The 24,250-nt window shown below is 41.1% G+C and overlaps 1 protein-coding gene across 2 annotated transcripts in view; it reads right to left on the reverse strand.

The window, feature by feature from the left end:
* The window catches only part of HAPLN1 (hyaluronan and proteoglycan link protein 1), a 57,787-nt gene that overhangs the window by 20,342 nt on the left and 13,195 nt on the right, over positions 1-24,250 (reverse strand). Inside the window, exons 1-2 of one of the 2 annotated variants that reach the window (XM_072359910.1) lie at positions 7,291-7,431; positions 5,899-6,024 (exon numbers count right to left, since the gene is read on the reverse strand). In XM_072359910.1, the coding sequence (XP_072216011.1) occupies positions 5,899-5,998 (100 nt within the window). In that variant the 5' untranslated portion in view covers positions 5,999-6,024; positions 7,291-7,431. Of the gene's footprint in view, positions 1-5,898; positions 6,025-7,290; positions 7,432-24,250 lie in introns of those variants that run through there. The other variant, XM_072359912.1, reaches the window with a different exon arrangement.

Consider the following 24,250-nt stretch of genomic DNA (forward strand, 5'->3'; position numbering starts at 1 on the left):
AGTGACAAAACCAATATACCAGACAGAAACAGCATGGAGTTTCTGAATTACCTTTAAACATGGTGTCTGTGAAATTACACTAATATAGTAAAGAGAAGGCAAACTGAAGTTTTAAACTGATGTTTATTGTAAATCCTCCTGCTTCTGTAATAGTTTCTCATGACCCAGAAATACTGGTACCTGTCATATAAGGTCTAGTAAGCAGACCCAAATGCCTTTAATGAAGCCAACATACCAATAGAAGGCAAAGTTGATTTTTGCTGATATTTCTGTTACATGGTGTTGCAATATGCTGCACTATGAAGGGGAAAGTAAGTGGTACAGATGTGAAAGAAGCAGCTCAACTATAAAAAGAGACTGCACGATGGATGGAGCAGGACTAGGGAAATCATCCTCCCCTGTACTCGGCACCGGTCAGGTTTGACCTCAAATACTTCATTCAGTTTTGGGCAACTCAGTACAAAAAGGACATGGAGATGCTGCAGCAGGTCCAAAGAAGGACAACAAGGCTGGTGAAGGGCTTGGAGAATATGCCCTGTGAGGAGCGACTGAAGGAACTGGGGCTGTTTAGTCTGGAGAAAAGGAGGTTGAGGGGAAACCTTATTGCTCTCTTCCAATATCTGAGAGGTGCTTACAGTAAGAGCAAGGCAGGTGCCTTCTCACTGGTGATAGGTGACAGGTGACAGGACGAGGGGAAATGGCCTCAAGTTGCTCCAGGGGAGTTTAGACAAGCCAGACGGTGCCTGAGTTTCTCAGGAAGAGGCACAGCCCAGATGCAGAGATCTCAGGCCCCCAAGGCCCCTGCCCTTTTCATCACGCCCCCTGCTCTGTCCTTTCCAGGAGAAGAGCCAGACACTCTCAGCTGCCCCAGAACTGCTCCTAGAAATGCTGCGAGCTGCTCTGCCAACTGAAGGCAAACCCTGCCCTGATGGAGATATACCTCAAACGTGTGAGACACCGCTACCTGCAGGAGGATCTTCCCAGGACGAAAGAGATGGCAAAATCATGAGAAGATGGGGAACAGAACAGAGACTTTTCTCTGCATACCAGCACAAGCAGAGCTCCCGAGTAGAACAGAGCAGCTGTAAACTGAAGGGGATCTGGCCAGAGACACCATCACCGTGCATAGGGAGGGCACTTCTACAGGACAGGGAAGGAGCAGGAGCCTACCCAACTCCAGAGAAAACAAAGCCGGAATGAAACAGACCCCTAAGGCCCCTTAATATTATTGCATACTGCTAGAATAAATACACTTGCTTTTATTACAACAAAAGTGCATTTGCTTTCTGTCATTCTCTTGTAGCATGAGAGAGGGTGATTCTAGAGTAATGGCTTCTTTCCACCTCATTTTCTGGTAAGGAGTTCTTTTCTGAACATTGTGGTGCCTGAAATAGTGAGCTGTAGCCCAACAGAAAGACATGCTCAGTAGTACTTCAAAATTATGTGAATCATCAAGCATATTTTCAGCACAAAGAAACCTGAACACTGAAGAGTGCTGCTGGCTGCTGGTAATGCCGCTCAGTCCTACTGCCCATGGACACAGCACTGGTGCAAGCATAGGTCAGGGGATGCTGAGGCAACACCCCTGTGTTGGCCCAGATACTCCTTACTGAGCATTTTGGATCACAGCCTCCTGGGCCCCAGTGAACAGGCAGATCACAGAATCACAGAGTGGTTGGTTTGGGTTGGATGGGAACTTTGTGACCACCTAGTTCCAACCCTCCTGCTATAGGCAGGGACACCTCCCCCTAACCCAGGTTGCTCAAAGCCCCATCCAGCCAGGCCTTGAACGCCTCCAGAGAAGGGGCATCCACAGCCTCTCTGGGCAGCCTATGCCAGTGTCTCACCACCGTCGTGGCAAAGAATTTCCTGTCATGGAATCATCATAGAATATTCAGAGTTGGAAGGGACTTTAAAAAGTCACCTATTCCAGGTTCCCTGCAATGAACAGGGACATGCACAGCATCATCAGGTTGCCCAGGGTCTGGCACAGCCAGGTGCAGGACCTTGCATGTGGCCTTGCTGAATTTCATGAGGTTGGCACAGGCTCATCTCTCAGGCCTGTCCAGGTCCCTCCTAGGGGCATCCCTTCCCTCTAGCGTGCCAACTGTACCACTCAGCTTGGTGTTGTCTGCAAACCTGCTGAGGGTGCACTCAATCCCACTGTCCATGTCTCCTGCAAAGGTGTGAAAGGGCACCAGTCCCAGCACTGATCCTGAGGAACACCACCCATTGCTACTAGCACTTGGTATGGCAGACCTGAAGGCAGAGATATTAGTTTGTCTATCACTCTAGGAATGGTACCAGTTATTTCCAGATCACAGAAACAGAACTTATATGTAATAAATGTAATTTAACTGTCAACTATCTGATTAGTCTGACCTCATCAGTCATTGGAACCTTAAGAAAAGTTCTAAAGAAAAACAGTTGTTGAAGAAAGAATTAGAGAGTATAAAATACAGCATATTTTTTACCAAGGGGTGTCAGATTAATTTGGTGTCAATTATATAAAAATAAACATTTATGGCGAGGAAAACAAGATGTACTTATCTCTTGGATTTTATGGAAGCCAGTGATATGGGAAATATGAAAAAACAAAGCAGAATGGAGAACACAAGTTTTTGCTGTTATGAGTGCAGGAATTTAATAGAGGGTAGAATGTGACTGAGCTGAAGCAGAAATGACAGGCCTATAAAAGTGCCAGTCAACCCTCTCCAGTATACTTTTTGAGATTCTTTAACACTTTTATTAATTTTTCCTCACAAAGAGAACTATTAAATAAGTAACATTTTCACATAACATATTTAGCATCACTGAAGAAAGAACAATAGATATGTGGAATATGTGAGGACAGAGAAAAGATGGACAAAGAATAATTGCATTTAATACCAAATATAAAATCTAGATATTTTTAGGGCTTCCATCCACCAAATGAGGTTGCCCAGGTCTCCATCCCACTTGTCTTTGGACACCTCCAGGGATGGAGTTTCTCTGGGTACCAGTGCCTCACAACCTTCTGCATGAAAAGTTCGCCAGACATTTAATCCAAATCTCCCCTCTTTTAGGCCATTCCCACTTGTCCTTTCATTTTCTGCCCAAATAAAAAGTCAGTCTCCCTCTCATTTGTAAGTTCCCTTCAAGTACTGGAAGGCCATACTGAAATCTCAGTTTTCTCCAAACTGAACAAGCCTAGCTCCCTCAGCCTTTCTTTGTATGTAGGAGAGGTCCTCCAGCCTTCTGATTATCCTTGTGGCCTCCTCTGGGTCCACTTCAGCAGCTCCACATCTCTCTTTTGCTGGCGATCAGACCTGGATGCAGTACTCCAGACAGGTGCAAAGCAGAGGGGTACAATCATCTCCCTTGCCCTGCTGGCCATGCAGCCCGTTTTCAGAATTACTGATATAAACCTTGTACTTGTTAATTGCAGTAAAGAAATGATGAAGAACAACTACTAAGTATCAATGATTGTCAATCAGCCTTATAGCATGGGCCAGGAAGAGGTCGGATTTCAGCCAAAGCCTAAAGAATAAAAGATGTTTAGCAAGTAAGTAGAAATACCACTGCCGGCCTAACGTCTTATTTGGAATGAAATCCTGGCTGGGCACACTCTAGACATTTGAATACAACAAACAAGTATTTAGATGAACAGCTAAAAATAGTGGGCAATTGGAGGTTATACACTTAGGGAAGGATCTGAAAAAGTTTATTCACTCTGAGCTGTGAGGAGACGCAACGGTATCTCATTGATGTCTTAAAGTGAATATCAAAGACTAAAAATAATTATTTGCAAGCAAAAAACAACATTAGGAAAAGCAGGACTACTCAATAGCTGTAAGAAAGCATGTAGAAATTGGGAGAATATTTTTCATGCCAGAATAGGATCTAAAACTGCCTTCTAGTAATAACATAGCTTGTTTAAAAATGGTAGTTTATAGGATGTGATATGATATTAACATATATATATATATATAAAATAGAGAGAATAGGAGACATTTTAGCTCACTGCCCAAGGAGATCCCTTTCTGTTTTATGTACTTAGGTCTACAGAACATTTTTCTGCACCTCTTGTCATCTCAAAGCATTCCAACACATGCAGTCCAGGAAGAGTTTAGATCAGGATCTCTCGGATTTCACCTACTGAACATTACACTCCTTAATGTAATATCAAATACCCTTTGTTTGAATCTGTAACACATGTGTTCCACAGATTTTCCTGATTTGCAGCTTATGTCCAGGTGTGGATCAGTGCGCGTGTTAATGCAACACTGAGCGGTGTGGAGTCTCAAGTCAGATGTGATTCCACAATGCAGAGAGGGTTGAAAAAAAGTTTAGTAGTAAATTATCAAGTTCTAAACAGTTTAATTCCTTTTGGTCTGTGTATTTCAGAGCATGAAGTCAACTAATCAGCAACGCTCATAGCAAAGCTTGATTCTAATGCAGCTTTCTTTGAAGACAAACACTCTTGAGGCTCAGAAGAGTTGAGCTTTCATGGATAGGGAGAATGGTCCATCCTGAAACTTTTTGCATCTGTGAACTATTTAATGCTTACAGCCTGCGTGGTACATACTCAGAAGGACTAGCACTAAGGAACACGTATGACTTGAAAATTAAACTCAAATAAACAGCTGACCAAGAGGGTTTGAAAGAAATAGATTAAGGGGAACTGTTTAGTTTAATTATTTCCAACAATTTACTCTTCCAAAACAGTAAGTAAATCTCAGAGATAAAAACTAAAAACAAACAAACAAACAATAAACAAACCTGCATTGTGCATGGAAAGACAAACAGTATATTTATTAGACATTAGGTGGCAAATTTGAAATTTACCCTGGGGAAAATTCATGATCTCACAGTGGTGATATCTTTTCCTTTTGATGCACAGATTATTTGACCTTCATGATGTGAGCTTCCTTAAGAGTAAAAACAGCAATCTTTTATTCTTGATTTGACCTTGACAGCCTGTTTTAGTAAGCGTGGAGTGCCTTTGTCTTCTGTCACTTTCCAGGGAAGTTCTAAATGTTCAGGTTTTCTATATATCTGCTCTAACTTGGTAATTCATATTTACATAGAAGCTCAAATAAAACAATTTGCCAGCTGTTGTGAGAAAGGAATAAAACTTGGGGGTGGGGGTGGGGAAGTTGTGCTATGTTTCTTAATTTTGCAATATTAATTTCACCTTCAGTGAACATACAGATGAAGGCAGGAAAATTCCTGCTAGTTCTGCATGTCCTTACTACATAAATCTCTGTGCTTTTCTTACACAGGATGACCCTCAGTGACTGAAGCCGAGACTGAGAAAACAGCTGCATTGTACTGCAGACTCAAATCCTGCTACAGCTATAAGCTGCAGGATTCAAGCATGAACTAAGCAGGATTACGCAGAAGGGAAAGTATAATACTTGGTGTGAATTAAAGGTATGAAGAAAGACATGTTTATTTCTGGGTAAGCTACTTTTCTTTTTCCTGATGTTTAAATTTCCCGGTTATGATTACAGATGTGCTAAACCTTTTAAAATAATAAACAGCAAAAATTTTCTATGAAGTATTATACATGACAGTCTTCTTAACATCAAACATATTCCACAATAAAAAAAGATATTTCAGTCCATTTGGAGATATTACTTTAGGGTGCATGATTTGTTTCCTTATCTTAAAGCAGGCTGTCCTTAACTCACTAGTCTTTGCAAGGTTGTGACTAAGTGCTATTAAGCAGTGTAACTTTCTTTTGTTGTTTTGTTTTGTTTTACTTTCCTTATGAGTAATACTAAACCAGACAAGAAAGGGTCTGGTCAACAGTAGAAGTATATTAAAAACATGCAGCAAAATAAAAATAAAGGATCACTAAGCATATCATTCTGTATCCCCAAGATACAGCCATTTTCTAATGTATTTCCTTACCTTGGATGTGAATAATCCTCTCATGCTCCAGGCTTGAGTTGTCAGGATGAGGTTCTGCCCAGCAGACAGAAATCAGCACCAGAAAGAGTAGACTTGTCATCTTCACAGTCACAAGAATCTTCTTCACTGTAAGGGCATCACATAACAGACTCGTCAATTTCTGGAACCCTTTATGGAATTGCTCTGCACAACTTTTTACAGCAATGATCTTTAAAAGGAATCTGGAACGTATTTTTCCCACTGAGATGAAGGTGTGAGAATAGGTAGAAATTCTTTAGGCATGAAGGCTGGACCTTTTTACCGTGGACTTTCATTAAATGAAACTTGCAATAGAAAAAGCTATGAAAAAATACAGCATGAAAGAATAAAAGCATTCACACACAGCCATAAAACAAATTCCTTGCAAGACCCTACGTAAGCCACAGCAGTGTTTCAAAAAACATTCTAGTGCACTTTTGCATTTCCAGACCCACTCCAGATCTGGTCAACAAATGCAGTTAAAACAACTAAAGCCATCATTGAGTCTATATTTGTGGTATGATGCAATCTGTTGGTGATAGAGTTTTAAGGCAAAAACTGTCTTCTCATAGGTTCTGGCACTTCAGACAAGGCTGCAAGTTAACTTAGCAGAAAGGGTGGCAAGTTTGCTTAAGCCAAGCAATAAAGATGGCAGATTATTTCTGTGCCTGATTAGAAAGGTCTGTTTTATTCTGAATCCACTTGCCATGTTTAAAAATGCCTAAAAACACAACAAAACCATACACAAAGTAGGTTACAGTTGTATATGCTACCACTGCAGCTGCCCTGATTGATTTTTCATTCATTTCTACCTAGAATGCTGACGCACTAACTCAGTGTGCCAGGTAGGGTCTCTGCAGTCAGCAGAGCTGAGCGCTGCAGGGAAATTCCCTGCCAGACTCTGAGTAGTAATTAGGCAAATGAAGACCTGAAATAGAAAAGGAGGCATAAAATACAAGAAGTTTTATATAGAGGGCTCAGGCTTATCTGTGTTTTATAGCTATAATTTTAATGACCCTGATTTCTTGAAATAAAAGATAGTTATTTCCCAACTTTGCTTTTCAAGACTAGGATTTTTTTATTTTCCTTTTTTCAGTCTTCAACTAGAGACATCATTGTTCATAGGGCTTTCTCTCTAGTGCAGGGAGAAGTCTAATCTTTTTTCCTGTGTCTTTCCCAGAGCTAGAAGCACATCAGAGCTGCAGGGTGCTCTTGGTCAGCACCTGGGTCACCGGCTGAGCTTTACAAACAACCCGTCTCTAAGCAGACTCAGGCACCTATACACTTCAAATCTGGATCCAAATAACAGAACTATCAACAAAAATACAGAAATGCTATTGTCTTCTTTTATAGCAGCACATGCATGTTACTTGCCTGCCCTTCCATTCCTTCAAGCGAGTTCGGGTGGGAGCTCAAAGCCTGTTCAGCATCCCTCACTGCAGAGTGCCTAAAGGTAGGACAAGTGACAGCTGCATGCTGCTTTCCAGGTGGTCCACGCTCTGTGACTCCACGGTCTGTGGCCACTCCCTCTTTCCTGGAAAGCCTGGCAGCCTGATGACCTCCATTTCAGAGAGCAAGGGCAGATGTGGCTCCCCCTAGAGCACATCAGCCTGAGCCTGTGCAGATTAGGGGGGGTCACATGCGGAAAGCAGAGTGAAAATGCACTGCTCTTCCCTCAAGCATATGATCAAGCATATTTACTCTGAGAGGGAAAAATGCTGCCTGTCTGGAGTATTTTTATCTACTTATTTTTGGCTGCTAGCAAACAACGGACAATTCTTTCTCATTGGTTGGTTGAGAGTTTTGTTGATTTAGAAAGTCTGGATAACAATGAGGCTTTGATTTTAAAGAGCCCATGCAAAGTCCATGGGGGTGTTCCCACCACAGGCTGCACCTTGGAGATGCAAAAGCTCCGAGACTCCACAGGGGCTACGCAGACCAGCTTGTGAGTATCTCAACCACATGTCATTACAGCATTCCACAAACCTCCTGACACAAACCTACTCTTTTCTGTCAGCGGTGAGACAAGACAGCTGCATTAGCCAGATGACGAGGAGCACTGCTCCTCTGGGGGACAGCACTGCACCCCAAACATGGCCCCCTCCTTTGTCAAGGTCACATTAATGCTGTGGAAATAAGTACCCATCCTCTTAGCAACTATTTCCATGGGGCGATGGCCCCATTGCACTGAAGCTGCCATGCACAGAGATGTTTCAGAGGTATTTAATTTCCTTCAGATAGAGGCAAACTTTATTCAATGCTCAACAACTCCATAACCATGTCACACAAGCAGGATGAGAAGCAGAGTGATGCTGGACTCATAAAGTTCATTCTTTATTTTCTTCAACTTTATAGATACAGATCACAGAATCATAGAATCATAGAATTGGTTGGGTTCCAAAAGACCTTAAAGATCATCAAGTCCAACCATGACCAAACCATACTACCCTAATTGTAACAACCCTCCACTAAATCATTTCTCTGAGCACCACATCCAAACAGTTTTTGAACACATCCAGGGATAGTGACTCAACCACCTCCTTGGAGAGCCTATTCCAGTGCTTAACAACCATTTCTGTAAAGAAGCTTTTCCTGATATCCAGCCTAAACCTCCCCTGGAGCAACTGAGGCCATTTCCTCTCATCCTGTCACCTGTCACCAGTGAGAAGGGACCAACCCCGCTCTTGCTGTGATCACCTTTCAGGTATTTGAAGAGAGCAATAAGGTTTCCTCTCAGCCTTCTTTTTCCCCACACTAAACAGCCCCAGTTCATTCAGTCTCTCCTAACAGGGCATATTCTCCAAGCCCTTCACAAGCCTTGTTGTCCTTCTTTGGACCCGCTCCAGCTATGGATATGGTACAAGATCACTGTCCCTCTCAGTATGGAATTTCTTCCTTCTATCTAGTCTAAATCCCCATTTTTAAATTTTTTTTATTTTTTTATTTTTTTATTTTTTCAGTTTTAAACCAGCCTCCCTTGACCTGTCACCATCAAATCATGTTAAAAGTTGGTCTTCATCTTATGTCTGAATTGTCTCAGAGTGCAAAAAAAAACTCAGCAAGATCTTCAAGGCTGTATAACGCGTGAGCAGATGCTCAGCTCATCCTTTGGAAAATATATCCATTGTTCTGTACTTGATGATCACTGGTGAGCATACTTCTAGCTGGACATGATTCTCCATAGTGTTGAATTCTCCATTAAGCATAGACAGCCCCTTCTTTGCCAACTACAATGGGTGCCTGTAGCCAGGAACTTCCTACCTTGCTCCATTGTGCTGGTGTGATGGCAGCTGTGGTGTAGAGCCAGCGCAATACACAGCCACATCACCAGGGAAGCCATATGGCCCCTAGATTGGGTATGTTATCCATAAATTCACCAAAGAAATTTACAACCTCGTCTATAGACAAAATAATAGCAGTCAGATTCAATTTCTGCAGCGGCCTAAGAAGAACTCTGGGGGAAAATGATAGCTGTGGATGTTTTTGCATTGAAATTAATAAAATCTTTGCTGGCAGCCAGCGAGTTATCAGTAAAAACTGGTAATGATTAGTCATATTCAAGAAGTTTCTGGTGGTTTCTATTACTGCATCTTACAGAATTCGCTGTCTCCCTAGACAGGGATACAAAGAGACTGCAGGTAGTTTATAAAGGAGGATCTGAAGGTTCAGGTAAGTAGTCAGCTTAAATTTCTCCAAACCGTTCCTTCTTAGATACAATTTGAAACTCTGACATTAACCATGATTTTGTTAAACTTACTCAGCCATAATTCATCAATTGCTGGAAAATCTAAAAGCTGATAAAGCACCTATTTATATTTTAATGTAATACTCTGCAAATCAACATAATGCCTTCAGCAAGCATCTACTGAAGAACAGCAATAGATGCAAATTATGTCACATATCAATTTCAGTTTTTAATAAAAATACTTGTTCACCACTGCAACTGTGTTCAAGTTAGAGAACACTGGAGCATCCACTGTGTGAGGCTAAAGGTTTGCTTCACTCACTATGCCACAAGAAGGGTGATGCAGTAACATATTCTGCCAGCTGCTCACATATGTAGTTTCATGCTGCACGGAAGGTTTAGGAGGAGAGGAACTTAATAGGAGTTACCTTCTACAAGGAGAAAATGGGGCACTAGTGAACAAGGATAGAGAGACAACCAAACTGCTAGGGCAGAATAGCAAAAAATAGGCCTTCTTCATTAAAGGCTCTGTCCTTTTATATATTTTCCTGTATTTAATACAGTGAAACCCAACCAGCTAATGTACAAATAATCAATGATGCCCAAAACAGCTAAAAGAATTAATAAATTCCATCAAAATAATTTAGAGTTGAAATAAATAGACCCAAAGCTGTGGACTGTTCTCATCTGTGCACAAACCTGTGCAAAATACAAGGTCACCTCTTTGTGGAGCTCTGTTCCATCTGGCAATTGTTGCTTAATCACTATAGAAGTACCTTTTAATGAAATAAAATGTATGCATTTTCAGGGAAAAGATGTCAGCTTCATGAATGAAGAACCTCTTATACCTAAGAATAAGAATGAAGAAGAGCAATCTAGACAGTACTCATACACTCTCCTCTATAGCTTTTCCTAAAAACAGGAAGATTGATATCTCAATCTAGCTGATGAAGAATAGACTGCTGGTTTAAGATGACCAGCTCAAGGATCCTGAAGCTCATGTCTCCCATACACATATCACCCCCTACATTTAGGCAACTGAGTCAAGCCATAAGAATGAGATTCAGCTCCATACTGTGGACACATAAATCAGTATGTCTATATAAAACATTTTAGTCAGGAGTCCAAGCAACTATTCTGGTCAGTTTATATCTAGTTGATGTAGTCAGTGGAAGGCAGATAGGCATTCTGTTGACTTAGGATGCCTTCGGCCTACTCGCTTCTGACTTTCAGTTTCCTCTAACTGCAGTGCAGCCTCCCTGGAGAAGTGAGAAGTGTGGACATGAATCCTGCAATCTGAAATAAAAGGCATACCATGTGTGGCCTTTTTGACTGAGGAGTCTAATAAGAACCTGTTTAGGTACAGATGCCACAGTAACAAGGTACAGATGCATATTCATTCAACCTAAGATGCAGCTCCCAGGAATAAAGGTGCCCAAAGTGCAGTGTCTCAGAGGCTCCTTACAAGAGGGACATGTGTTCAATTTCTCTAGAGAGTTTCTAGAGAGTACTCTAGAGAGTTTCCCACTTGGTACAGTAAGAAACACTTCCAAAAGTCAGTACTTGTCTCCCTGTTGACTACACAAGGAGTGTTGTTATTCTGACCCACCATGTCCTACAACCAGAAGTGGGCATTTAAAGAAGGCAGTGGCGACATCAGCCTTTCTCTTGAAGTTCCCCTAGCTTCCGATAAGTATTCAAAATCTTGATAGATCTTCCATTCTAAAAAGCTGGTAAAGTACTTGGTCTCAGCTACAGATTTGAGACCTCAGCCAGAAAAGTCAAAATTTATTTCTTTCCTTGGTATTGCCCTACTCTATTTTGTCTCAATTCCAGTTTTCATTACTTTACTGAGAAGAAAGTTTCTCCTTGGACAAAAAGCCCCTCAGGCTGATGGAATGAAGACAAGATGGACTCAGTAGACTGCTCTCCAAGTTAAGCTGCTCAGACAAATGAAATTTCACTGATGCAGTGGAAAAAGGAAGCAACAATTAATGGCACGAGAAAGATAACAACTATATGTCTATTATCATGAATTAGAGCAAGATTTCCTTGACCTGTGCCTTCATTAGTTAAAGCAATTTGGGAATATGTGAGACTGTATAAATAGGGGCCACCTAAAGTGCCAGATGGTCAATGTCTGGATAACAAGTTGCCATGGTGCTATCCTAACCATAAGCAGAGTATTTCAGTGAAAAAAAGCAGCATGACCATTCAAAGACATCTGGAATCCCCTAGAGTCTATTAATTCCCTGGGAAGAATGCTGATAAATTGCTTTCAAGGCGAAGGAGAATATCTTCGCAGTCTTTGAAGTGTCTCTCATGTATTAGAAATGAAACGTGTTCCAGAGATACAGGATAACAATGGTAACAGTACTCTGGATGTGATTCACAGTATAGCCAAGGTCGTGCAGTCTGACCTTAAGAACAGAAGTTAGAAAATTTGATACTCTAGCCTTCACGCAAGAATGGATGAGGCAAATGTGCCACAACAAACATCTATCATTTATGGAATACAGGTTATTTGCTACAAGTAGGCTTCTTTACTTTTTTTTATAATGGAGTATATAAAAATGTCTTCAGTGCAGGATTTTGGATGTTTTCACTTGAAGTAAGGGTGGTGGCACATTTTTCGATAACACAGTGAAACACCATAGAAAAGGAACTCTGCTTTTTTCTTTGTAAAGTGGATTCACTTGTTTGCAATCTCCACATGTCAGTGATTTTCAAAGAATGTATGCAATCGAGCTAATGCAGCTGGCTCTCCATCTAGATTGAATCACAGAATCATAGAATCATTAAGGTTAGAAAAGACCTCTAAGTTCATCTAGTCCATCCATCTACCTACCTCCAATATTGCCCATTATACCATGCTCCTAACTACTTTATCTACCCTTTTCTTAAACACTTCCAGAGACAGTGACTCCACCACTTCCCTAAGCAACCTGTTCCAAAGCCTCGCCGCTTTTTCTGAGAATCTGTTCTTCCTAATATTCTGAACATTGTGAGCCTGAATTGTTCCTGAATAATTTGAACCTCCTCAGTACAACTTAAGTCCATTGACCTTCCTCCCTTTGAGCTGATCAACACTTCCTCTCCACTTGATGTCATTTGGATGCACTCAATTCCCTCACCTAGATCGTCAGTAAAGATATTAAACAGGATGGGCTCCAACAGCAACCCCTGGGGAACATCACTTGTGATCATTGGTCACAGGTTCTTGTATTCCAACATCTTTTTGGTCAAAATGTGTCCTTTGGCCTTTGGCAAGAATGGAGGTCACTGGAGATCAGTAAGGGAACTCAACCTCTCTCCTTGACTTTTCTTTGCTCTTCTACAACTGCATTTGCATTGGGAAATTCTGCTGGAGTTTTTTTTCTGAGTCTCTAGCTTCATCATATTCATGTATCCAGTTCTGCCAGTACTTTTTAGGGTGCTTGGATTTATGACTGAGGCTTCTAGTGCTCCCTTCCTCTAGAGGATTAATGAAGACAAGATGTCTATCTCCTTTGAATCACAGAAGAAAATCTCATATGTGAAATATCCTTAAAAAGGTCCCCAAAAATCATTTTAAAAAAATCTGATTATAATAATTATTGCTAATATGATAGCATTATTAATATTTGTTTTAATTCTTGTTTTTGAAAATTTTAGCTACCTTTAGCTACCATATCTAAACTAGCAGTGGTAGATTTAAACTGCATGTTTTGGACCATTCCACAGAGGCTGTCAGAACATAGAGTTTTTTACATTTTCTGGATACAAAAAGCTTTTTGTTTGTTTGTTTGTTTGTTTGTTTTTGTGTGTGTGTGAGAGAGAGAAAAGGCATTCAAGTAAATGGATATTGTGGAATTTAACTAATTATCATTAAATTAGGACATCTGAATAGGGGAGCTTTGGGACTTTAGTTTCCACTGGTCATGTTCACAGTATTATACATCAGAGCAGGAGTACTGATTGTGGTCTAACCACTAATATCTGCCAGATGCAGGAGTCAGGATAACAGAAAATAAGTTATCCAAGGTACTAGCTTAATTTCATTGTTTTCTGTGGTGAATGCTTACTCATCCATCTTACAACTCAGGCCACATCTCCCCTGAGACTGCTTTTGTGCTCCAACCCTCCTCAAAACTGATGGTATGTTAAAACAGACCGAGGAGATTAATTGGCAATACCCAAGTTTTCTTGGCATTGGCAATACCAACTCTTCTCCACCAAGTACAGGTGTAAACTACATGGAAAAACTGCTTTTACATATTAAAACAAAAGACGATCATCCTACTTGTAGAATTTGTGTCTTGAAGACAGAAGCTTCCTAGACTCACTCACACTTCTTTACAAATCACTCAAGACAAATTATCAGATAACATCTTAAAATTTAACATTAAACATTTTGCTTAGAAAATATTATGAAAGCTACTGGAATGGTAAAGCCAGGAATCAGACCGTGATAATGATAAAACCTTGAGAGATGCAAGTAGGTGAGATTCCATCTGTTTTACCTGCAGGAGGTACATCTCTATTCTGACCATCCCATAATTAATTTGATGAAGTTCTCATTCTTTTTCCCCAGCTAATCTGACTGTCCCAGCCACATTAAAATTAAAAACATTAGTGGTGCTTTCAGATCCTTGAAGAATCCTGCTATATTAGGGAACAGATGCAATGCCAGACTTGATGAGCACAGGCCCAGTGCCAGCCTGCTGTATGGAATTACCAGCAACACACCATTTCTGGCAAGGATCCTGGTGCAATACATAAAGTGGTCCCTTCTCCATCTGATCGTGAGTACTTGGTCCTGTCCCCCCTCTTTCCTGTGGTCCAAAAGTCTTGTTGTCTGCACTTCAAGTCTTTCAAAATGACTTTAACGAGTCATCCACTTTTCTAGAGAAATAGTATGAGTGATACAGTGCACTGCATGCTTTTTTCATTGCTGTTATGTGTTGCTAGAAAAAGTATCCACCAAATCACTGCTTCTAAGACAATTTAATTTTGCAACAGCAAAAAAAAAAAAACAACCAACAAAAAACAAACAAACAAACAAAACCAAACCAACCAACCAACCAAACAAAACAACAACAACAACAACAAAAAACCCCAAACAACTGTTTCCATCAAACATCTGCTTCTCACTGCAAAGATTCTCATGTTTCCTTTGGATATTCAGTCACAAAGGCATAGAAGTGGGTGCAGCCAGATCAAACACATATGGGGATCAGTTGTAAAAGCACAATTCTTTCAACATTTATTTAATTGAATTAATCAGCAACCAATGGCAAAACATTCTATCTGCAGAGATCAGTAATTCTATGGAGGATGAAGGTCCAGAGGCTAGGGCAAAAGTTCAAGCTCTGGGGAGCAGAAGTTCATCTTTACTCCCTCCAGCCCTCTGCAAAGGCACTGAGGGGCATGGAGGTGGTGGGGGAGCTGGCTATCCTTTGTCTGTACCCACTCTGTCACAGCATTTTGCTGCACAGAGGGCACTGTGTGAGACAATCTAGTCACATTCAGAGGGACCCCCACATCTTACTGCACTGATATGTCTAGAGCAGAAAAGGATTTATTCATAACCACTTCCAGACACTGTACACTTTCACATTATTAAACATCAAATGATAGCTTGCCACAGATATATGAACACACAAACATGCAGATGTCTACCTATACCAAGCTTCACGCTGCTTTCTTAAGTATTTTTTACAATGCAGGGTCTTAAGACTATTGAGAAATGCTGGAAAAACTAGAATCAAATATTTAGTTAACTTCCTAAGAGTTAAATTCAGTGGAAAACAAGCAGTGAACATTTCCAAGCTAGTGGATGTTTGTGGGACAATATCTAAATAAATGCAACATATTCTAACCTCCCTGCTAAACAGTGTTGCTTCATTATTATACAAACACTTTTTATATTTCCGCTTACAAAGTGATCAGCAGTAGTACCATAGGTTCACATTATGATCTGAAAGTTGCTCTTTGAGACAAAGAAGTGCAATTACTTTTTTAGAAAATTACCCTTTTCTATTTTACTATTGCTATTTTAGTGACAACAGAGACTTGCACAGACATCTTTTGTCAGTCAGGTGTCAGAAAGACACCAAAAATTAGTGAATATTCAATGCTCCAGACTGTCTATCTAACACTTACAGATACTGCCAAATAGTGGATGCAGATCCATGCTTCAAACTAAGCTTATGGCAGCCCTAGAAAAAAAAAAAATTAGAAAAGTTTACTGGAGTGGGGAATGAAAGGACAAATCATTTGATAAATCTAGAAATTTTGCTGCAAGGCATCACCAGGACTGAAGCTGGTTACATGAGGCATTTCACTTAGTGAACTGGCACAAGTGGATACCCAGCTCTGTAATTCATGAGTGACACTGTTCTAGGTGGTCTTTCCAAGGGCCGTGATTGACACTGTCGGTTTTGGCAACAGAGTGCAGAGTGAGCTGGAACCAGCACTTTGTATCAACATCTCCTTGGCAATTTCCTCCTTAATTCCAAGCCACTGGCGATGCCTTAATACAGGGCACAGTGAGACGAGGGTTTACTGGAGTGAGCAAAGGAAAGGGAAACCTTTCTTTATGGAGCCGAGGCTAAAAGAGCTTGTCCTTGTTGGCCTGGCAAAACACAGCTGAGCAAAGATATAATTGCTGCCTATAAATATATCACAGGGTAAATGCCAGAGAAGAAAAAGAACATTATTTCAGCTATAATTTAGGAACAGAACACGCGGGGCCATAAATAAGCTCAAACTGGAAAATAAACAATTTTATGCTATATAAAATTTTCACGGTCTTCCTAAAGACCTTCCTATCTCACGGGCAAGGCAAAAAATGCAGCTAGACTTAAGGTGGAATTGATGTGCTCTATGAGGACTCTACTTAGAGGGCAGTGAGGCCCTGGCACAGCTGCCCAGAGAGCTGTGGGTGCCCCATCCCTGGAGGTACTCATAGCCGATTTGGGTAGGGTCCTGGGCAGCCTGAGCTGGGGGGAAGCAACCAGCCCATGGTAGGGGGTGGGAGCTGAGTAAGCTTTAAGGTCCCTTCCAACCCAAGACATTCTGTGATTCTGACCTCCTGGGATGAAGAGGAACTCTGACCAAAGAGGAATGTGTTATGGCACAGGGTGATCGATCCCTTTGTACTTCTAGCCCCAAGTTTCTGGAAAGACCTCAACTATAGCATGTTAATAATAATCCTATAACAGGCAGAAAAGTTTTTCTGTCTATGGCAGGCCCGAACTTTTATGACTGCGTTACTAAAGACACGATCTGCTATACTCAAGCAAGGCTTTCTAACTTTCCACACTCAAGTATGAGCATGCTCTCAGTGCAAAATGCCTTTCCCATCCTTTTCTTTCTTATAAAAGACTTCTTAAAACAGCTTTTAATGGTCAGACCTGGTATGTCACTCCAGTAACTTCTTAAGTAGAATCTGTGCTTTATCTATCAGTGCTGTTAGCCTTGACATAGAACATTTAATATCTGTAAATGAACTGAGGACACACATGCCTGGCTTAATGGCCTGTCTTTTGCAGAGCTCAGTTACATGGCAGGCTTGGCTGTGTCCACTGTGAGGTTTATATGAAAAATGTGAAGATGACATTTCTTCTGTTCTGAAGGTATGGAGGGCAATGCAGCCTTTCCAGAATAATTCTTCACAATGCTTTTGAGATTTTCATTGATGTAAATATAAAGGAAAATAACAGTTCCATTTCCACTCTGGGCCACACAGAAGAATGGCACAGGATATTACGTTGAGGAAACAAACACAATGGTATAAAGTGCTGCTTGCAGCACCGGAGGGCCCAGGTTCGAATCCCCCCTGCGGCGCAAGTGGTAGAAGCACTGCTCTGCTACACAGAGGGGCTCGAATCCCGGGAGTTGGACTCGATGATCTCTAAGGTCCCTTCCAACTCGCACGATACTGTGATACAATATTTCAATACATACTATGAATCAAAACACAATAGGAAAGAAAAAGAAACAAACCAAAAACCAACAACCAGGAACTCCTGAGCACCTCCAAACAGTCTTGGTTTAATATTCCGATGTGGAACTAAGTTGTAACCATCTGACTAAATATCAGAAAATGTCAATATAAGTCTTGTTGCAGCGTGACAGAGAGCAGTGGGGGGGCAGTCCAACAAAGCAGTGTCTGAGATGGAAGTGCACATGGAACAAAGGTGTGTCACTGAGTTCCTCCATGCAGAAAAAAGCAGCACCCACTGACCCTCACTGACATCTGCTGAACGTTTATGGAGATCAACCAATGGATGTGAGCACAGTGAGCCTGTGGGTAGTGCACTTCAGCAAAGTGACAGGGACAGTGCCTCTGATAGCACAAATTGTTAAGAGCATATCATGCAGGTTCTTGTTCATTGCTGATGAAAATGCACGGCTCATGGTGGTGACTGTTGAAAAACAGTGTTTTGTAGCTGATCATTTGCTCTAACAAGTAGTGTCATCGTGCTCTTTGTTGCATTTTCCATGGGAAAAAAAATAGGAGGCATTACTTTCAGAGTGACATAACACAGAATTATCTGAACAATATACAACCATCCAATGGAATCATAAGGCAGAACATATCCTGGTAGATAAAATTCACCGTAGTCATGTAAGCAAAACAGCTTGAAGAGTATGCAGTTTTACATATCTATTACAAGAACAAAGTACATCATATTTTACTTTCAGATGTATTCAGATGAAGGAAGATGTGACTGAATAATCTATATCCAGGAAAAACCTGCAGCCTGCATAACAAAATTAAGTAACCACATAAGCACATATTAAGAAAAAAATGTGTGGAAATCCACAGATAGCACATAGGTGAGTTTAGTTCACACAGAGATACAGAGAATAAAAAGCCTGAGGATGCATTTCAGTTCACTGGACTACTGCATAAAACAGATCTCACAAAATCAATGCAGTTTTTAATTGCACTGTCCTGACATTTAGTTTGAGCGCAGGCAATATATGCTGCTTTTTGGTCAGTTCCTCGGCTAAATTAAACCTGTGTAGATTTCATACGGGGGCTGGGGGGAGGTGGAAAAAAGAAATAAAGAAGACCCCATAACAGATTTTCTTGACAATCTCTGAATTAGAAAACTCTTTTAACAAAGAAATTGTATTGATTTGGATTATGCCAGACAAAGCAATATCCTAACTTAGCCAATAGCAAGAATATCGGCATTACCAGTAAGCTGAATGGGGGTTTTGAAGATACCAAAGTAGTTTAGGAAGTTGAAATAAACGGCAAGCAGATAGGACTGATATGTTTTGTAAATGTGGCTCAACTGAGTTAACTGTAAGAGTCAGCATTGCTACAGACATCCACAGCAAAAGCAGGGCTTTCATTTGTCCTGTAACGTCCTCTGCATTATGCAGGCTATTTCAGCTCCACAGCAGTCAACTCGAGTTCTCAAATCGCATTTGCAGAGGCTCTGAAAGCCCTCCAGTGTTACCCAAACGACATCTACACTTCCAAGTAAAGCATCACTTATCGAGGTGGGCTGTCACACCCTTAGGGATGGAAAGAACAGTGATAGGCTACAGATAGGGATCTCCTACTAGGATCTCATATTTGTGCAACCTGAGATGTAGGAAAGGTGAGCCAGAGAAGGAGTGCATTACTCCTGCTGTTTCATTTATTCATTTATTTATTTTACTATCTGCTATTTCCCTAAGCAATTACAGCAGATGATCCTCGGACACCAGGTAAGGTTAACTTTTGCCCTGATGTACTATAGCCCTTCTTAAGCTTTTTGCAGTTAAAGCTTCACTGATGTTTTCATACAGGTATTTGTCCTGGAGAATACAGTGACAGACCGCTTGTGGAGACAACAGGAAAATTTCCACTGCAAGCTCTACTCATTGCAAGTGCAGATGTGAGAACCACAGCCTGAAGTGAAGAACCGACCACTACATGAAACAGTGCATTCCCAGCTGAAAGAGTTTCTGATCAATGCTGCCTAAAAAATATGACTTTTGATTTTGGTATGCTAATGGCAGGGTTGTTGCAGTTAGCTTCCTTTGCCCCACAGGGAAGAAAAGCAAACAGGAGGATCTACAAAGGGCTGACCTGGAAAGTCTGTGCTTGCCTCTTCTCAGACACTCCAAACTGTATTAGGGAGTAATTGTCATTTCTCTATCACATGTACTACCAGGCTGTTCAACAGCTTTGGTCCGCTTCTATGGATGCTTCCAAGGGCCTTAACATCCATTTTGTATTGTGAACTAAAAACTATGACATAAACTAAGATTCTGGCCTCTTTTTGACTCAGATTTCATCCCAGCAACTTGTACAAACTTCCTAAGCTTCAAAAACTGCAGAGCTCACATGACATGGGAGCCTGCTCCAGTGTCTCTCACATACCATTACCACCTGACTTGTGGGGTCAGATCGGTTTCATTTCTTTCTCAGAGGCCAAATGCACAGACTCACATCCAGATGTCAGGGCTGACAGTGCGAATGCCATTTGTGAGGTTGTTTTGCTAGGGAAGGGTTCCTAAAGAGCCACATAGCAGGGGGTAAAAAAAGCTTCAAACACCCAAACCCATGCCTGTGAAGATCCCCAAACACTAACCCCAGCAGAGCTCCACCTCCCAGCCTGAGAGCTGCCCACAAGAGACAGGGAGCCACATTAATCCCTAGTTGCATTTAATCCACTGTAGAAAAGGTTTGTTGATTCAGCTAGACAGGCAGAGCAGTGCTCACATGTCGTAGGTTCCAACTAGGCATGCTTAGAAGAAAATAACTTTAAAAAAAAAAAAAAAAAAGCCTACAAAAGTGTAATTAATGGCAGTTTGGTGACCAAAGTACACTGATACAGAAAGCAGAACCTTCTTTGGTGCAACTGCATCTACAATCTACGTGAGGTGCTCTGAAAGCAAGGCCTCCTGTTTTATTTTCTTGGCAGAGGCCAATATAAACATGTTACAGTCTTTGCAAGCAGATGTTGGTCCTATGGAAGTAGAGACTGAACCTTCTCACAAATATCCTGTTGTATTTTCTTGCCCAGTGGCAGAGGGCAGCAGAGGAGCAGCCTGACAGAATGTTGTCTGGCATGGAAGTGCATCTGAAGCAAAGGTTGAACTCCTCCATGCAGAGAAACTGGCACCCAGTGACATTTACTGATGCTTGCTGAACCAAACTGTGTTATTATGCTCTTTGTTGTAGTTTCCATGGAAATAAATAGAAGGCATTACTTTAGGAGTGGCCTACATATTACATATGTGTTTATATGCTTATATGCATTTCTCCATTTACATATATTTATATACATATGTGCACACTTATGTGTGCATGCACATATGGGTAGATGAGCATTCAAACTTCTGTCATTGAACATCTTTGATAAAACAAGATACATGTTGCCTGATATGATCACACACAAAAAAAGCTGGTAAATTAAACCAGCATGGAGGAATTCTGTCATCTTCTTTCTGGAGAGATACTACATGAGACAAGGAGGGAAATTACCAAAAAACAAAACAAAACACACACACACACCACACACAAATAAGCCTGCAGGAAAAGAGACTTCCATCTCCTGTTTTTTCACTCTTGAAATATCATGGCACATTGCCTACTCTGGAAAAAGAATGACTACTTATGGTTATAAGGGATCCCAAGAAGAAAGTGAACTCATACCCAAGTACAGTCAACTTGATGCTTTCAGGGATCAGAAACTGTCAGGATGGATTTGAGCAGGTCCCAGATGCAGCTTTCCACTCCCACTCTTCCTCATGCCTGTGTAGTGGTTAATTTGATTAAAGTGTGTTATTCATGTATGACATCTATTTTACACTTGCGTGGGGCCTGCAGAGCCAAAGTGCGAAGTTTGTCAATTGAGGGGTTACTGCTAATATCGCAGCAAAGAATACTAAGGAAAATGTCACTGAAATAAGAATATTAAAAACATGGTTTTACTGGTTGACAGAGCATAATAACCTTATAAAATCACCTTGACTTTTGAGGAATGGTTGCAATTTAATAAGTACTTCCAGGAGTCTCAAAATGAAATTTTCTGAAAAGCACAAACTTAACAAATGAACTTTTTAATAGTCTACCTTCACTAGAACTGTTGTAGACAGTAGAAATCTACCTCTAAGAAATCAGGTCATTGGCCTAATTAAATGTGACAAAAGAAGAGCACAGATAAAAAGCCTGCACTTAACGTAGAACAATTTTGCACCTCTAATGCACACTAATAGATTGCACTGCATAGGACTAATGTATTTGAATACTGTTGTTTACATATGTTATCTATACGATTAAGGTATAGTCGTCAGTCTGTTTTACATAAACGTATAGCAAAAGCTGTTTTGCTGGTACTTACAGACTAACTTGTGGCATTTAGCTCTATCTCTGCAGTGCCAAGATGGAACAGTTCCTGCAAGGTGATGCCAGAGGCACTTTGCTCCCAAGGAGTCACAGAACTCAGTTGTACTTCAGGGAAACACTATTAAAGACACGTGATATCTTCTATTGTGTGGGGAGGAGAGAGCAACCTCAGTTCTAGGTGAGCTTTACATGAGTCATCCAAGGGAACACCTGAACTCTTCCTCAACTGTAATGCTGAATGTATCAGTGCTATAGGGAGCAAAGCATGCTTCGGTCTAGACTTTGGCTGCAGGAAGAACTGCAGGTTTCCAGTTTAAACAACTCGGGGAACAGAAAGAGATTACTAAAGTCTAGTGTCTATATTCACAAATTTCCAGTCAATAGACCACAAGGCACAAAGAGGAGAGTGGCTGCAAAAGGCTGCAGCTCCTGGAAGTGAGAGTAAAATGAGAAAACTAAAAACTAATGAAAGATCCGCAAATGTGCTATGGCTGAGCAACATTCCTTACAGCTACCATGTGAGTTTGTGGATGACCTCGATTTCACAACTGAAACATCAGCAGAGACAGATCACAGAATCATATAATCATCTGAATTGGAAGAGACTTTTACAAGTCATCCAGTCCAACTCCCCTGCAATGAACAGCTACATCAGGTTGCTCTGTACTGCAGACTCTACATCTGGATGCAGAAGTCCAGGTGAGGCCTCACCAGCACAGACTAAAGGGGCACAATCACTTCCTTTGATGTGCTGGCCACACTTCTTTTGATGCAGCCCAGGATATGGTTGGCTTTCCAGGCTCTGAGGGCACACTGTTAGCTCATGTCCAGTTTGCCATCTATCAGTACTCCCATATCCTTTTTGGCAGGGCTGTCTTTAATCCTTTTATTCCCCAGCTTATATTAATAATGGGGATTTCTGCAATCCATGTGTAATACCTTGCATTTGGCTTTGTTGAAGCTCATGAGGTACATCTGGGCCCACTGCTCAGCCTGTCTAGATCTCTCTGGACCCCATAGCTTGGTGTCATCTGCAAACTTGCAGAGGGTGCACTCAGTCCCACTATCAAGGTCACTGATGAAGATGTTGAAGAGTACCAGTCCCTGTACTGACCCCTGAGGGACACTGGTCTCCATCTGAGACACTGACCAGCTCTCTGTGAGTCCAATTTCACAACCAGATCCTCATCCACTGAACAGTCTACCCATCAGATCCATATCTTTCCAATTTGTAGAGAAGGCTGGTATGGGGGAACATGTCAAAGGCCTTACTGAAGTCCAGGTAGATGACATCAGTGGCTCTTCCTTGTAACTGGTATTTACACTGCCATAAAAAGCCACTAGGTTAATCAGGTAAGATTTGCCCTTGGTGAAGCCACACTAATTATCCAAGATCACCTCCCTGCCTTTCATGGACTTTAGCATAGCTTCCAGAAAGATCTGCTCCATGACTTCCCCAGTCAAAGTGGGAAGGCTGACAGGTCAGTAGCTCCCTGGAGCATCCTTTCTACTCGTCTTAAAAATGGGTGCATCTGACTGCCATGACTTTTCAAATATCAAGAGTGGCCAAGTGACACATCAGCCAATTCCATCAGGACTCTGGGATGCATCTCATCAGGACCCACAGAATTAAGGATGTTCTGATTCCTCAGGCAGCCACAAACCTGATCTTTGCTTACAGCAGGAGGTGCATCCCTCTCCCAGTTCCCATCTTCTGAACTATCCACTCAAGGGCCATCACTAGTGAAGACCGAGGCAAAAAAAGATACTACATACCTCAGTCTTCTCCCTGTCTGTTGTTACTAGATGCTATTTAAGAGCTGAGGAATTCCCTTCATTTTTACTATAAAAGGACTGGCACACATATTTCACTTAGGATTTAAAACTGGTTATAAGAGAAGAAAAAAAAAAGTCTTCAACACCAGTCCTTACTGCAAACACCTCTATTCAAATGTCTCAAATTAGATTTTGTTGGAAAAAAAAAAAGACACTGGCACACTCATAACCCAGCATACTTTCCACTATAAACTCATTTCTAGTGTAAACTCTGAATGTACAAGCTATAAATAGCACCTTGCCTACAACATAGACTTTAATTGTGTGTCCTGAATTCCGAAACAATTAAGCTGATTTCTTTCTTTACAATTTTTCACCATTCCTATTTCTTATCTACTATTTTTTCTTAACTTTTTAACAAAATTTAATTAGTCTTTAAATAATATTTTCTAAGCAGGAAAGACCCTGCATTTCTCACTGAGAAATATTATTTCTTCTTATACCACAGCATAACCAATGTCAAATCCTAA

Source organism: Excalfactoria chinensis, chromosome Z, assembly GCF_039878825.1.
Source record: "Excalfactoria chinensis isolate bCotChi1 chromosome Z, bCotChi1.hap2, whole genome shotgun sequence".
NCBI classification, from domain to species: Eukaryota; Metazoa; Chordata; class Aves; order Galliformes; family Phasianidae; genus Excalfactoria; species Excalfactoria chinensis.